General features: G+C 39.8%; 1 protein-coding gene across 2 annotated transcripts in view; it reads right to left on the reverse strand.

The window, feature by feature from the left end:
• The window catches only part of LOC132154396 (receptor-type tyrosine-protein phosphatase mu-like), a 186,365-nt gene that overhangs the window by 101,196 nt on the left and 68,691 nt on the right, over positions 1 to 16,478 (reverse strand). For both annotated transcript variants that reach the window (XM_059562927.1, XM_059562926.1), the window contains exons 4-6: positions 13,464 to 13,542; positions 10,077 to 10,192; positions 8,437 to 8,611 (exon numbers count right to left, since the gene is read on the reverse strand). In XM_059562927.1, coding sequence (XP_059418910.1) covers positions 8,437 to 8,611; positions 10,077 to 10,192; positions 13,464 to 13,542 — 370 coding nt within the window. The remainder of the gene's footprint in view (positions 1 to 8,436; positions 8,612 to 10,076; positions 10,193 to 13,463; positions 13,543 to 16,478) is intronic.

Consider the following 16,478-nt stretch of genomic DNA (forward strand, 5'->3'; position numbering starts at 1 on the left):
AAACTGATGCAATGCTACATTTCTACAAACCTGATGAAGAAACACACTCATCCTGATCTCAGATGAACTGAGAGTGAACACATTTTCATTTTTGTCTGCTTTAAGATATTAATACTGTTTTCTGAAAAGCAGATCAAAATGAAGTGATTTTATGCTTAAAGCTAGAACAAATATCTGCCAGTGAGGCCAGAAAAATTAAAACTGAAAAAAAGTTTACTTATTGCTTTATTTTTCCAAAACAACATGTAGCATTGCTGATTTTATCAGCTCGTGTCCTTAAAACAGAAATATCTGAGAATGCCAGCATGTTCTCCTGAATGTTCATCCATGCATCTATCGTCTCTCAAGAGTGCTCCAGACAGCCCTGTGTGACATTGAACATCTTTTTGTGCAGAGAAATAAATGTAGCACCACTGTGATTCACTTCTATAATTTAATATCAATCAATAAATAAAATATTCCTGTACATCACACAGTAACATCGCCGAAGCATGGACCTGAGAAAATCTACAGCTTGACTGCACTGTACTGTATAAGGATAAAAGCATCTGCCAAATGCATATTTATATTAATTTACATGTTAGTCATAGCATGAATTTTCTAGCGTACTTTTCAAAAAGATCAGAAGTTCATTGCATTCAGTTATTTTTTCGTTGTTGACAGATATAGACTGCTATATACTTTTGAAATACTCTCTACTTATTTATTTTTAAATAAATCATCGTCATCACTTCGACACGGCATTAGATCTGGCTTTTGTTCACACAGCGCTCGTCCCAGGTTGACGTCATGGTCACGTCTGCAACACCAAGGTCATGGGTTCGATTCCCATCTATCTATCTATAAAAGTGATTTACAAAAGAGAACAAAAGCAATATGAATAAGAGTAACAAACATTAGGAAAGTTATAGTAGAAAAAAAAAAGTATAATTATATGATAAATATAAAAATGCTGGAAGTTACAAAGTAGAAGTTACAATTCTAAGCATAAAAATATACTTTATAACATTTAAAAAAGCTATATTTATATATATATTAGTGGTGGGCATACATTAATTTTTTTAATCTAGATTAATCTCACTGTGATCTTGAAATTAATCCAGATTAATCTAAAATGGCTCATTCGAATTCTGCCGAAGGCATTCAGAATAGGTGTGTTACCCAAATAAAATTGACAAACAGTAAGTCTTTGAGAAGGGGTTTATCAAGCTAGGTGGTGCATTAGAAAAGGGGCTCATCTCCTGCTTCCAAAATGCATCACAAAGTGCTTGAAAAAGCTGTAAAATAATTCCACATTGAACAAGGTGCAAACAACCTTACGCCTGTTTCACACATACTCCGTCTGCAGTGTGTATGCGTTGCATATTTTTTTTACGCACCCATGTTAACGGATTCCAGTTGCGTTCCAGGAGCGTTGCGTCTGCAGCAGTGCAGCGACCGTTTACGCATCGAGTAGCGGACTGCAAACGCGTCCTGTGTGAAAGCACATAGAGTCCGTGCTGCACCACATACGTAACGCACACGGACTGCATACGCACTGCAGACGGAGTATGTGTGAAACAGGCGTGAGCAGGGGTCAGCTGGGGTCAGCGGGGGTCAGCAGGGGTCAGCGGGGTCAGCTGGGGTCAGCAGGGGTCAGCGGGGACCCGGTGAAGGTTGTACCAGTGGGCTCTGTTTGAAATTGTTTAATTTGTATGTTCGTTTATTTTTATTTATTTGTGCTATTTACACAAAGTTTTTTTCAAGTTTGTAGGTGTCAAGGTACAGAAACCAAATAATTAAATGTAAAATAGCACTGGATAGTTTTCAATGTAAGAATGAAATATACAATCAAACCAACATTTATTCAGACACCTTCAACATTTCTCACATTATTACAGTTTTGCTATATATATCAAAAATTATATCTGTTGTCTTGGTTTGACTGTTAAAACTACAAAGTAATTCAGTTCATTTTCATTTTCTTGGATTAACATTACAGCAGCCAGTCGCTAAATTAGGCGCGGTCTCTTTAAGAGACGATGAACGCATCCAGTATAATACACATCCCATTTTTTTCCTCAACTGTTTACTTTCACTTAAGAAATAACTGACAGTTTTTTCGAGCATAATTTCCAAGGTGGATATTTTGACATATTTTGTATGTATTTGTCGGTCCAAGAGCAAAAATAAACAAATTCGGTGTTCAAGTGTTTTGAGACGTCTTTCATTGAACTGATGATCTGTATATCATAGATGCAATGTAAGTTACTGTACTTAGAATAAAGTGTCTGTCAAATGCATAAATGTAAATGTTTTTGAGACATTCTTTCCACATGAACAGGGGCGCTGCACAAGGGCCCTATGCATAGCCCCCCTCCCCTTGAAAATATATATTCCAGACATATATTCCATTATTTTCAAGGGCCCTTTCTTCCTTTGGGGCCCTCGTAATCAGTACTGGTTTTACCCCCAGTCCGACGCCCCTGCACATGAATCAAAAATAGCATAATTAGCACCACAAATGGATTCCTATCATCACACATGTGTTAGTGAACTCTTCAGTTATACAGTAACAGAGATCCAGTGTGTGTTTCCCCAGTCGAGTGTGAGATGTTTATTCAGAGAGTGTGTTTGTGACAGACACAGTGGTGTGTTTATGTTCATGTGTGTCTGTGACTGCAGATGGACGTCCCTCCGTCACCCCAGAAATACCCATAATCCTCCACGGCCCAGCTGCTAATTAAACAGCACCTCAAACGAACCACGTAATCCTGACGCCACAGTCACAGCTCTTCACCGTCTGTCACGTCCTGTGACATTCAGGCTTTGTTCACTTGTCTTTGTCTGCAGTTTTAGAAAGATATTGACCTCTGACCTCAAGAATGAAGAGATGCACCTCTGTCTATGTCTTATGATTCTGGAGAGAAATATGACCTGTATATTTCACACACATTCTCTTAAAAGCTTCATTAATTACACAAAATATAAAAGTATAAAAAATATCTTAAAAGATATTATAACAGTATGAGAAGTAAGAAGTTTAAATATATTGTAAACTGTTAAACGATTATAGTTCAGTATTTATATAGTAAACACTGTACTTAAATATAAAAAGTTTCAAATAAAACTTGAAAAGTATAAAAGCTTCAAATGTACTTTAAAACAAGTTATAGTATTAACTGTATGAAAGATTAAAATATACTATAAGGCTATACTTAAGTATGTAAAGTTTAAAAATATTTTAATATCGTAAAATATAAGTAAAACAGTAATTAATTAAACATTAGAAAAAACTTTAAAATGTATCTTATAAAAAGTAAACTATTTTTAAAAAATATATATTCTAAAACATTTAAAAAACACACACACACAAATATATATTATCATACTTAAGTATATAAATCATAAAATATACTATGAAACATTAAAAGTTATAAAATAAAACGCATTCAAGTTTAAAATATGAAATGTAAAAAAAAACTTTAGTGTACCTATTTTATATTGGACTTCTGTATTGGTCTATAAAAGTTTTAAATATACTACAATTTTTTTTTTTATAAATACTTTACAGTAGCTTTACTTTTTTAAAGTGAAGAGATTCGAACCCACACAAATATTATAAAAGTTACAGCATGAAAAGAGTGCTGAAATGTAAAGATGTGTGTGTGTTGCGTTTGAGGTGATATCATTGATCTGTGTGTGTGTGTGTGTGTGTGTGTTCCTCACAGAGATGGCCATCCGTCAGCACTGACCCGCGGGCCACAGATCTCCACTAACAGGTCGTTTGATGCAGCGGCGCGAGGCTGGCCTTTATAGAGACGCAGATTGACATAAGCTCCTCGCATCTTTTACACACACATTTACAACTGAGAGCTCACACACACACACACACACACACACCACCACTCCCTCACATCTCACTCGATTCTCCTGCAGAGCTTCAGAGATCTCAACAGTGTGTGTCTCAAAGCCTACATCAGTCTGAGATGGACTCAACAACTTTGCAAAAATAAAAAAGTATAGTAGAAAATATATATTTTTACATTTTTATACTTCAACAGTAAAACATAAAAAATAGCACACACACGTTTTACAATATACATATAAATATATACTTTATAACCAGTGTTGGGGGTAATGCATTACACACACACAGACACTTACACACACACACACACACACACACACACCACACACACTCACAAACGCACTCGCTCGCACGCACTCACACACTGACACTCACACCCACACACACACTCGCTTTCACACACTCACACACACACACACACACACACACTCACACACGCACACGCACACTCACAAACACAGACACAGACACACACACACACACACACTCGCACACGCACACTCACATTCACACTCACACACTCACTCGATTGCACACACTCACACACAGACACAAACGCATGCTCACGCACACTCTCACACACACACACACACACACACACACACACACACACACACACACATACACACACAATCACTCGCACACACTCGCTTGCATGCACTCACAGACAAATTTTGTCCTGGAGAATGACAAGAACAAGAAGAACATAATTTATTTACAGTGCATTACATGTCACAAAGAAGGCGTGTTGTCAAGCCTTAGGGCGGAGCCTCTGAACGTGATTGACAGCTCTCTGTCCAGACAAGCAGGATTAAAGTGATCAATCACATAATGCTGTGAGGTAAAAACTACAGGAACATAAATTCAATTGAGCGAGAGAGACACAGGAAGAGCTGAAGAAATATCGAAGGCCATTACGGCGTCAGAGAGCAGAGAGGATTCAGATGCGGCCGGCGCAATAAATTCATATCAAATGTCTGTTGAAGGGCTGCGTGGGACAGCGAATACGTGAAAACACGGCCGCGGTCAAGGACAGCTCTTACCGCCAAACACACGCTAGAGACATTAGCATAAAACACACACCAGTCTCCTCAACAGACGCTTCAGCTTCATCCATCTGTAGAGGAGCTGCACACCGTCCTTCACACACACACACACACACACACACACACACACACACTCAAATACACACTTACACACACACACTCACACACACACATACACACACACAAACACACACACACACTCTCACACACACACATACATACATACACACACACACACACACACTCTCACACACACACACACAGTGGTTGATGCTGGAATTTTGTCTAACAAACAAAAAGCTTATATAGAGCGACAAGGCATGAATGAGCATGTTTTTTTGCTTGAAAACTGTGATTGTTGATTTTAAGCATGAATCTGCTAAGCTATACATTGTCTTCCTAGACTTCAGAGATGCCTCTGGCACACTGCCTCACAGAGTCATGACAGATGCCTTGAAAGAGATATAGCTCCCTAAGATCTATGTAGACATAATAAAAGATGCATATAGTGACTCCTACCTGCAAGTGATCTGTGGAAAACACATCACCAGACCAATACAACTTGAGGTAGGAATCAAAACTGGCTGTCCATGGAGCGCTGTAAACTTTATCATTGCAATAAATGAATGCATAAACCAGATATTGTTAACATCTCTCAGAATGGCAGGACAGTTACACTATTTGAGGTGTCATGTGCATATGACTTGTTTCTGGAGGACTCTTACTGCTCTAAAACGTTACTCTACATTGAGAACCGTGGGTACAGATGTCAGTTTATAGTGCTGGTGTGTGGTGGTCTAGGTCATGTACACAGTGTGAGAGTGTGTGTGTGTGTGTGTGTGTGTGTGTGCGCGTGTGAGTGTGAGCGTGAGCATGTGTGTGCGCGTGAGTGTGAGCGTGTGTGTGCGCATGAGTGTGAGTGTGCGAGTGAGTGAGTGTGAGTGTGTGTGTGCGCGTGTGAGTGTGAGCATGTGTGCGCATAAGTGTGTGTGTGTGTGGGTGCGTGTCAGTGTGTGTGTGAGCGTTTGTGCCTGTGAGCGTGCGTGTGCGTATGAGTGAGCGTGTGTGCTTATGAGTGTGAGTGTGTGTGCGTGTGAGTGTGAGCATGTGTGTGCGCGTGAGTGTGAGCCTGTGGGCCCGTGAGTGTGTGCGTGTGCGCATGAGTGTGAGCGTGTGTGCTTATGAGTGTGAACGTGTGTGCACGTGAGTGTGTGCGTGTGTGTGCGTGTGTGTGTGTGTGTGCGCATGAGTGTGAGTGTGTGTGCGTGTGAGTGTGAGCGTGTGTGTGCGTGTGAGTGTGTGTGTGTGTGAGTGTGAGCGTGTGTGTGCGCGTGAGTGTGAGCGTGTGTGCTCATGTGTGTGAGTGTGAGCGTGTGTGTGCGTGTGAGTGTGAGTGTGTGTGTGCGTGTGAGGGTGAGCGTGTGTGTGCGTGTGAGTGTGAGTGTGTGTGTGCGTGTGAGCATGTGTGTGCGTGTGAGTGTGAGCGTGTGTGTGCGTGTGAGTGTGTGTGTGCGTGTGAGCGTGTGTGTGCGTGTGAGTGTGAGCGTGTGTGTGCGCGTGAGTGTGAGTGCTCATGTGTGTGAGTGTGAGCGTGTGTGCGTGTGAGTGTGAGCGTGTGTGTGCGTGTGAGTGTGAGTGTGTGTGTGCGTGTGAGTGTGAGCGTGTGTGTGCGTGTGAGTGTGAGCGTGTGTGCTCATGTGTGTGAGTGTGAGCGTGTGTGTGCGTGTGAGTGTGAGTGTGCGTGTGAGTGTGAGCATGTGTGTGCGTGTGAGCGTGTGTGTGCGTGTGAGTGTGTGTGTGCGTGTGAGTGTGAGCATGTGTGTGCGTGTGAGTGTGAGCGTGTGTGCTCATGTGTGTGAGTGTGAGCGTGTGTGTGCGTGTGAGTGTGAGTGTGTGTGTGCGTGTGAGTGTGAGCGTGTGTGTGCGTGTGAGTGTGAGTGTGTGTGTGCGTGTGAGCATGTGTGTGCGTGTGAGTGTGAGCGTGTGTGTGCGTGTGAGTGTGTGTGTGCGTGTGAGTGTGTGTGTGCGTGTGAGCGTGTGTGTGCGCGTGAGTGTGAGTGCTCATGTGTGTGAGTGTGAGCGTGTGTGTGCGTGTGAGTGTGAGCGTGTGTGTGCGTGTGAGTGTGAGTGTGTGTGTGCGTGTGAGTGTGAGCGTGTGTGTGCGTGTGAGTGTGAGTGTGTGTGTGCGTGTGAGCATGTGTGTGCGTGTGAGTGTGAGCGTGTGTGTGCGTGTGAGTGTGTGTGTGCGTGTGAGCGTGTGTGTGCGTGTGAGTGTGAGCGTGTGTGTGCGCGTGAGTGTGAGTGCTCATGTGTGTGAGTGTGAGCGTGTGTGCGTGTGAGTGTGAGCGTGTGTGTGTGTGTGAGTGTGAATGTGTGTGCGTGTGAGTGTGAGCGTGTGTGTGCGTGTGAGTGTGAGCGTGTGTGCTCATGTGTGTGAGTGTGAGCGTGTGTGTGCGTGTCAGTGTGAGTGTGCGTGTGAGTGTGTGTGCGTGTGAGTGTGAGTGTGAGTGTGCGTGTGAGTGTGAGCGTGTGTGTGCGTGTGAGTGTGTGTGTGCGTGTGAGTGTGAGCATGTGTGTGCGTGTGAGTGTGAGCGTGTGTGCTCATGTGTGTGAGTGTGAGCGTGTGTGTGCGTGTGAGTGTGAGTGTGTGTGTGCGTGTGAGTGTGAGCGTGTGTGTGCGTGTGAGTGTGAGTGTGTGTGTGCGTGTGAGCATGTGTGTGCGTGTGAGCGTGTGTGTGCGTGTGTGTGTGCGTGTGAGTGTGTGTGTGCGTGTGAGCGTGTGTGTGCGCGTGAGTGTGAGTGCTCATGTGTGTGAGTGTGAGCGTGTGTGTGCGTGTGAGTGTGAGTGTGCGTGTGAGTGTGAGTGTGTGTGTGCGTGTGAGTGTGAGCGTGTGTGTGCGTGTGAGTGTGAGTGTGTGTGTGCGTGTGAGTGTGAGCGTGTGTGTGCGTGTGAGTGTGAGCGTGTGTGCTCATGTGTGTGAGTGTGAGCGTGTGTGTGCGTGTGAGTGTGTGTGTGCGTGTGAGTGTGAGCGTGTGTGTGCACGTGAGAGTGAGCGTGTGTGCTCATGTGTGTGAGTGTGAGTGTGTGTGTGCGTGTGAGAGTGAGCGTGTGTGCTCATGTGTGTGAGTGTGCGTGTGCGTGTGAATGTGTGCGCGTGAGTGTGAGCGTGTGTGTGCGTGTGAGTGTGAGCGTGTGTGTGCGCGTGAGTGTGAGCGTGTGTGTGCGTGTGAGCGTGTGTGTGCGTGTGAGTGTGAGCGTGTGTGTGCGCGTGAGTGTGAGCGTGTGTGCTCATGTGTGTGAGTGTGCGTGTGAATGTGTGCGCGTGAGTGTGAGCGTGTGTGTGCGTGTGAGTGTGAGCGTGTGTGTGCGCGTGAGTGTGAGCGTGTGTGCTCATGTGTGTGAGTGTGCGTGTGAATGTGAGCGTGTGTGCGCATGAGTGTGTGTGTGTGTGTGTGAGCGTGTGTGTGTGTGCGTGAGTGTGAGTGTGTGTGAGCGCATGAGTGTGTGCGTGAGTGTGTGCATGTGTGTGTGTGACTCACGTTTGATGGTCAGCTCTCCGTAGTTGGACACTCCCACCCCTGTGTTCGAGTGGACGATGCATCTGTAACGGCCTGAGTCCTGTTTGGTTGTGTTCACTACATCAAACATGCCGATAAATCGCTGGTTATTCCACGGTTTGGTTGCTTTCATGGGAGCTTCCTGACCGCCGATTCCCTGCAGAACAGAGAGAGAGACAGAGAGAGAGAGAGACAGGGAGAGAGAGAGACAGAGAGAGAGAGAGAGAGAGAGAGAGAGTAGAAGAGCAGTGAGGAGTTACTTAGAAAGGACAAATAAAATATACATTCTCTCTCTCTCACACACACACACACACACATACACTCTCTCACTCTCTCTCACACACACACACACACACACAATCTCTCTCTCTCTCTCTCTCTCTCTCTCTCACATAGAGACACACACACACACACACACTCATGCGTGTGTGTGTGTGGTTCCTCCAGCTGTCAGGAGGTTCAGCAGGCAGATGGAGGCCATTTGTTCGTCAGTGATATTTCTTCATTACTGTCATCAGAGACTCTGCTCTTAATGTCTGGATCTCTTTCCTCTGTTAATGAGGACGTGTTTGTTTGTTTGTTTGTTTGTTTGTTTGTTTGTCTGTTTAAGTGACAAACTGCGGAGCTGAGAGAACACTAGCAAACAACAAACATAACTCACACTAAACTAAACTAGTTTGTTCTCAGCTGCTCGGATTCAAACCACACTGGAAGACTGTATATATATATATATAAATATTAAAATAAATTTTAATTAAATTAAATTTAAATATATAAATATTTATTTATCTATTTCAAAATTTAAGACAATTTTTTTTTTCATTTTTTATCTGCAGAACATTAAAAAAAATGTTATTGAAGAATTTCACTTTTTAGAAATTCTTGTAAATTTTACAATTAATTTCAAAGAAATGGGATTTACAGTATAATTGACTTAACTGTGTAATTTTGAATGAGAAAATCTGAAATAGTATTTTCTTGTAATAAATATTCCAATAATCTTATTATTATATTGAAGTTATTTTTTATTAAATCTTATTTGTTATTTATTTGGGAAACCCTGACATCCAGAACCAGGTTTAAAAGTGTTAATTGTCATGAAATTCAAAACACAAACAAAAATAGTTATTTAAATAAGCTTCATGGTTAAGATTTTACATACAAATTTATCAATCAGAAATTAAGTCAATTTCACAAATATAGTTTACAAATAAAGAAACAGCAAGTAACACAAGGAACTAAATGCAAAACTGTTATACTAAACTATTAAGTTATTAACAGTATTACAATTCCAAAAAATATTTTTTTAATATATATAATTAAATGAAATATTGAAATAATTTACCTAAAATGCAAAACTCAATAAGACCTTTTATTTATTTTTTTGCATTTATTTCTTGTGTTTTACTTTGTTTTATGCATATATCTACACAAGTAAAAACTGACTAATCAAACCATCAGAGGACCAATCAGAGCTCCTGTGTGTGATTTAAACCACAGAGAAGAAATTAAACGAGCCTCTGGGTTTAATGAGCTGCTCTGCTGCGGGACGTTCAGACACATCTTCATCATCATCATCATCATCATCAATGAAAAGACTACTGCAGTTAGCTGTGTCTGACCTGCAGCCAGAGGTTGAAGTTCTCTCTCCGTTCTCCGTTGACGGTGCAGTGGAAAGTAGCCGACTGTCCAGCGTTCACCTCCACGCCTTTGATATGAAGGAAGTGTGGCGTGTCCACTGGAGAAACACAGACGAGCGGTTAATGCACACGCTAAACACACCACCAGACACACAGAAAGATTTCAAATGCGTTTTAAAGAAGTCTCTTCTGCTCACCAAGCCTGCATTTATTTGATCACAAATAATTCAAGTTTATTTATATAGTGCATTTCACTATACAAATCCTTTGCCTAAAGTAGCTTTACAATAAATTACGTTTCTACAATATTTAGTAGTCGCTTATCAGTGGTGACTGTCAGCTTATGTGTATATGGCAGAAGTGTCCAGAAAAATCAAATAAAGATGTAATCAAACAGATGATGAACACTATTATTATATGATGCAATCACACTTACAGGTTAATTTGGTAGTTCTGTATCTTGTTTTTTAGGGTTGGCATAATACAGCAAATGCTGTAAAATACAACAAAAACTGTAATATTGTGAAATATTATTCTTATGTAAATCATCTGTTTTCTGTGTGAATCTGTGTTAAAGTGTAATGTATTTCTGTGATGCTCCGCTGTATTTTCAGCATCATTCCTCCAGTCTTCAGTGTCACATGATCTTCAGAAATCACAATAATATGATGATTTACTACTCTACAAGTTAATAAGATATAATTAGCTAAATCGCAAAATTGCAAAAGGCATTAAAACTTGTTTTCCAAAAATAATAATTTTATTTTCTAGTTATGTTTTTTTATTTATGTTTATTAATTTATTTTTATGAAATACAATTTTTTTGTTAAGCACAGACGTCACCAAATTTAGTATAGTGCACCCATAAAACAAGAAAAAATAAAAATAAAACAAAAATGTTTTCTTTGTCAATTTTTTTTTATATTAATTATTTATATATTCTATATTTACATAATAATTATTTACCTAATAAATATTATATATATATTTAAATATTATATTTATTTTTATTTATTTATTTTATCTTTCTTTAGTACGTTTTTCACAATATGAATACACCTTATACGTAAAACAAGTATTAAAAAAAAAAATATATATATATATATTTTTTTTTGTTCCACCGAGACTCTAATCTTTAATAAAACACAAAAGTGTTTCCAAAAACAGCAAAAAGATGGCGGTGATTTTCAGGTGTTTAAGTTTCAGATGAGATCTCAAACTCTGCTCAGATTTCAGGATCAGAAGTCAGAGACCTCCACAGGATCCAAATATTCCTCATCAGATGATCTGAGCTGCTCTTCTCATTAATTTAAAACTTTTTTTTTACTGTAAATCAGCACACACACTGATTCATTTATTAGGTTTTAACCTCGATCTCTTCAACTGCGCCAAAGATGTTTTATTACTGATATCAATATCTCCCTCTCGACCTCCTTGTTTTTCAGAACGAGTGTAATACAAAAATCATTATTGGTTTCTCATTTAATCTACGCTCAGCTAATAATATTCCCCTAAAACTCTAACCTTAACTCTATTGATTGAACAGCGAGTTCTCATTAGTCTGCTACAAAGCGCACTCATATCTGGGTCAATATGCATTTAAAACCAAACGCATCTGTGAGATGAAAGCTCATTTAAATCAGGTTATGATGTCTAATATTTGACTGGGTCCTCTCGCGGGCCGCCGTGACCTTGAATTGATCCGCGGAAACACTGCTAATTCAATCAGAGCCTGTCTCCATTCTTCCCCGGGCTCTTCAATATTTCAGCAGCGCATCTGAAGCGCAGCCACCTCCATCTTCTGTCTCTGATCGCTAAAGAAGCGTTTCTTTGTGCTGTGATGATAGCGAGACCCCCGCTGTCAGAGAGCAATGCTGTGCCATCTGCTCTCATCAGAGCTTCAACACAATCATCCTTCACAAATCCATCATCAACTCTGCAAACATGTTGATATTGACCTCTGATTAGCCAGTTTATCTCTGCATGTGTTACTAGCGTTACATGCAGATATATATTCTATGATGCACATTATGTCTTAAATATTAATCAGTGTTGATTTACACTAAGTGCAAATAGCTGAACTTGTTGGCAGGGGACATACTGTATGTTAAAAGATTTCCAGTACGAGTATAAACATTTTTTTTTAAGTCAAGATGCATTTACTTGAGAAGCAAAATGAGATCAAGTATTGTGTTTTTTAAGGCCTCTTTGATCTGAGCTGATCAGTTTTTGAGTGAATATTGCTAAAATTATCCAGAAATAATGTTGTGCTAAATTCTAAAGAAAATAATCAAAAGATTTAATCCAATATTTGGTGATTATATAGCATAATGATTTTGAAAGGGACGGTTAAAAAGCCGAATTAAGTGGAGGGTTTTCAGCACAGTGCAAGGGTTAAATCTATTTTGTTTTTACCGCATTGATAGGTATTTTTTCTTGTTTAAAGCTTAAAGTCACTTAGTTGACTTTAGTACAATAAATATTGTATTATATTATTTACACACCGGCAGTAAATTATCTATGAGCAATTAGTAACAATTAGTAAATAAAGTAACTGTAATCTGATTACAAGCATTTTATTTTTTTGTAATCTGATTACATGTAATCAGTTCCGACCTGGCAATTAAAAAAAAACAATTTTATTTATTTCAATTTTATTTCACTTATTTAATTTAATTTAATTTAATTTAATTTAATTTAATTTAATTTAATTTAATTTAATTTAATTTAATTTAATTTAATTTAATTTAATTTAATTTAATTTTCCTATTTTAACATATTTTGAAATGTAATTTATTCCTGTGATGCAAAGCTGAATTTTCAGCTTGTTTAATTCAATAATGAAAAGCATCATAATAAAACTTAAACTAAATCATAATTTTATGTATATGCCTAAATTAGGAATAATTAAGACTGAATCTCTTCTGCTCAGTAATACTGCATTTATAGGCTCAAAAATACAGTAAAAACAGTAATATTGTGAAATATTAGTATCATTTAAAATAGCAGTTCTCCATGTGAACGTATAGTAAAATATTAATTCAGCATCAGTGTTCAGTGTCACATGATGCTGCCTAATAAGAACGTTGCCTAAGTAGACAGCAGAATCCCACTTGACCCTTTCCATCCTCCTCCATTCATTCTGCTAACAGCGTCTCTTTTATACTCCGATATCTCTCCAGCATTACATGAAAGCTTTATCGTCTTCTTCCCTTCTCTTTTCAGTCTTTTGTTTTCTTTATTACTCTCTCTTTTATGGCTCGACTTCAATGCCTGGAGAAAGACAGACGATATTGATATTTGGAGGGTGGCAGGAAAAGGCCAAGGAGCGGGCGATGAGGGTGTTTTTACGACAGAGTCGGGTCTTACTGCACTGATGGCCCTGGAGGACGACGTCCTTGATGGCCAGCAAGCCACGCTGCCCCGAGGTCACCGCTTCAAAGACGATCTGTGGAGGAAAGAGAAAGCTCATAAGCACAGTGATAAATGGACATGCTCCCAAAATGTCACACGCTGGAGTCCCACAGGGTTCGAGGAGGTGAGGCTTTACACAATGCTATGAGAAGATGAGGAAAGCACCATTCACACTGGTCATTAGCGCTCATTAAAACACCATTTGGCTTTAGTTATTGCACCAAACTTATTAAATCAGCGGGCTCCAAGGGTGCTCACGGTGAATCGGCTGTCTGTCAGATGGCGGCGTTTATAGACGCGGTAAATCACGGCTCTATCAGCGAGGTGCTGCAGCAGCATGTGCTAAATCTGCTCACTTCAGACTTCGTTTATACAGCCAAACAATTCAACTCGACAGCCGGACTCTGGGGTTCAGGGCTAAAGAGTGCCGAGTGAAGGATTCTGGGATGCCTGCTCTCTGCTAAGGTTGCTATTATGATGCATATTGTGTGTGTGATGTGACAGGCGTCCCTTGAGCTGGTGCTGAGATGCAGGGGAACATCACGGTCACACTGACCTGAGCCAGCTGTTGACCGCGAATATGACGTGATTAAAGAGATCAAATTAAATATACACTGAAATATGTTTGAGATCAGCTGCTGATGCCAAAAAGTTGCGTTTTTGGTTTCGCCATAATTGTTTTAAAAGACAAATTCACACTAAATTGGACAGTCATCGGTTTGTTTTTAATGCCATGCCAGCTTCTTTGTCTATGTTCATGATGAAAACCATACTTGAGTTATTAAAATAAAAAAAAAAGAAACTAATTATGTTATTTAAGACTTTATCGTTTACTCTCCCTGACGTCATTCCAAACCTGTAAGACTTACTTTCGTCTGTGAAGCACAAAGGAAGATGCTTTGAAGAACGTTTTCGGTCTATACAATGAAACTCAATGGGCTCCAATGTTGTTTGGAACTTAAAACAGCTGAAGTGTTTTAATGAAGAAAGTCTTACAGGTCTGGAACGTCATGAGGGCGAGGAAATAATGACAGAGTGATCATTATGACTAATCTAGGCCATTTCAAGTCATATATGGACTCAATTATGTTCACTGCATGAAGAAGAGTGACTTCTTCTGAAACGAGTTTAGACTTATGTTAGAATGAGTTTATGAAGTTATTCTATTTTAAGGGACTTTAGTGTAATTGGATGTGGATAAAAGTATGTTTTAATTGACCAGAAGTCATTGTGATCCCCAAAGAAACATAAACAGAGATGTTTGACTGTCCAATTGGAGCAGTCAGAGGGACAGGATTCTCCTGAGGACACGAGCACAGATGAGCAACAGGAATGAATGGCTTCTTCAGGAGCTGGGTGCGGTTCTCCAGACAGACCATAATATCACACAGCACTGCCAGCTCTCTCTCTCTCACACACACACACACACACACACACACACACACACACACACACACAAACACACACACAGCAGCTGCTACATCACTTTAACCCTGCCATCGGCAGACTCTCACCTCAATCACAGGCCTGAACGAGACAGAGATGAGACAAAGTTTGATGAGATGAGATGAGTCAAGAAATAAGACTAGAGGAGAAGAGTTTAATGAGATTTGATGAAACATAGGAAAATAGATGAGATGCAACTAGGAAAGTAATGGAGATAAGAAGAGAAGAGGCGAGTTGAGAGGTGAGACAAGAAACTAAACCAGCTGAGAAGAGATGGAATGAGACAACATGAGACAAGAAGATAAGAAAGAGAATGAGACGAGATGCAGAGGTGTGACTAGATGAGAGCTGAGATGAGACTAGAACAGAGAAGTAGAGAAGAGATGAGACATGTTGAGACAAGATGAGACAAGACTGAGATAAGCTATTATAGAACATGAATGAGGAAGCTAATATAAGACAATTATGAAGAAGATGAGACAAAATAAGATAAAATAAAAGAGGAGGAGAGATGAGCTGAGATGATATAATAGAAGAGATAAAGTTTGATACGATAATATCAAGAGATGAGACTAGATGAGAAGAGATGAGATGGGACGAGATGAGATGAATCTAGAGATTCAAGAGAAGACTAGACAAAAGCTGAGATGAGACAAGAGTAGTGAATGAGATGAAACAGACGAGATGAGACGAGATGAAACATGTTGAGATGAGATGAGACTAGATGAGACTAAATGAAATGAGATGAGACGAGATGAGACGAGATGAAACGAGATGAGACGAGATGAAATATGTTGAGATGAGATGAGACTAGATGAGACTAAATGAAATGAGATGAGACGAGATGAGACGAGATGAAACAAGATGAGACGAGATGAGACGAAATGAGACGAAATGAGACGAGATGAGATGAGATGAAACGAGATGAGACGAGATTAGGGGTGTAACGGTTCACAAAATTCACGGTTCGGTTCGATACAATACACTGGTGTCACGGTTCGGTTCGGTACGTTTTAGATACAACAAAAAGAAAAAATTAGCAGATAAATTTCCTTGATTTTTATAAAAATGTTTTATTTATTAAAACTAACAAAGTATGTTTTTTTTTTACATTGAACAATGATGGAGCTATTCTTTACCCATCTTCTATGGTGTTTTCTTAGCAGCATACTGTATAAAACAAAAACAGCTCCTTATAAAAAAAATGAAAATGTTATATTAGTTATGAACAAATACAAATATGTAACTTTTTATATGGAACTCTATAACTCTTTATATTGAGTGTGTTTTTACTCAATTGGTTCTCTATAGGGCTTATGTTTTTTGGAACAAAGCAGGAATTACGGTCTGTCTGAAATGAGCTCGTGAAGGAATATTGTAACGGGGCTCAATTACATTAAGCATGTTCTTAAAACCTACGTTTTCCACTACAGCACAGTTACTCATTGCACGGCTCGTCAAGCTATAACTGGCGGCTCGCATAGTAGCTTACAGTATCACACTGCCACTTGCCTTCAGAGCATG

The sequence above is a fragment of the Carassius carassius genome, chromosome 12, assembly GCF_963082965.1.
Source record: "Carassius carassius chromosome 12, fCarCar2.1, whole genome shotgun sequence".
In the NCBI taxonomy this organism is placed as follows: Eukaryota; Metazoa; Chordata; class Actinopteri; order Cypriniformes; family Cyprinidae; genus Carassius; species Carassius carassius.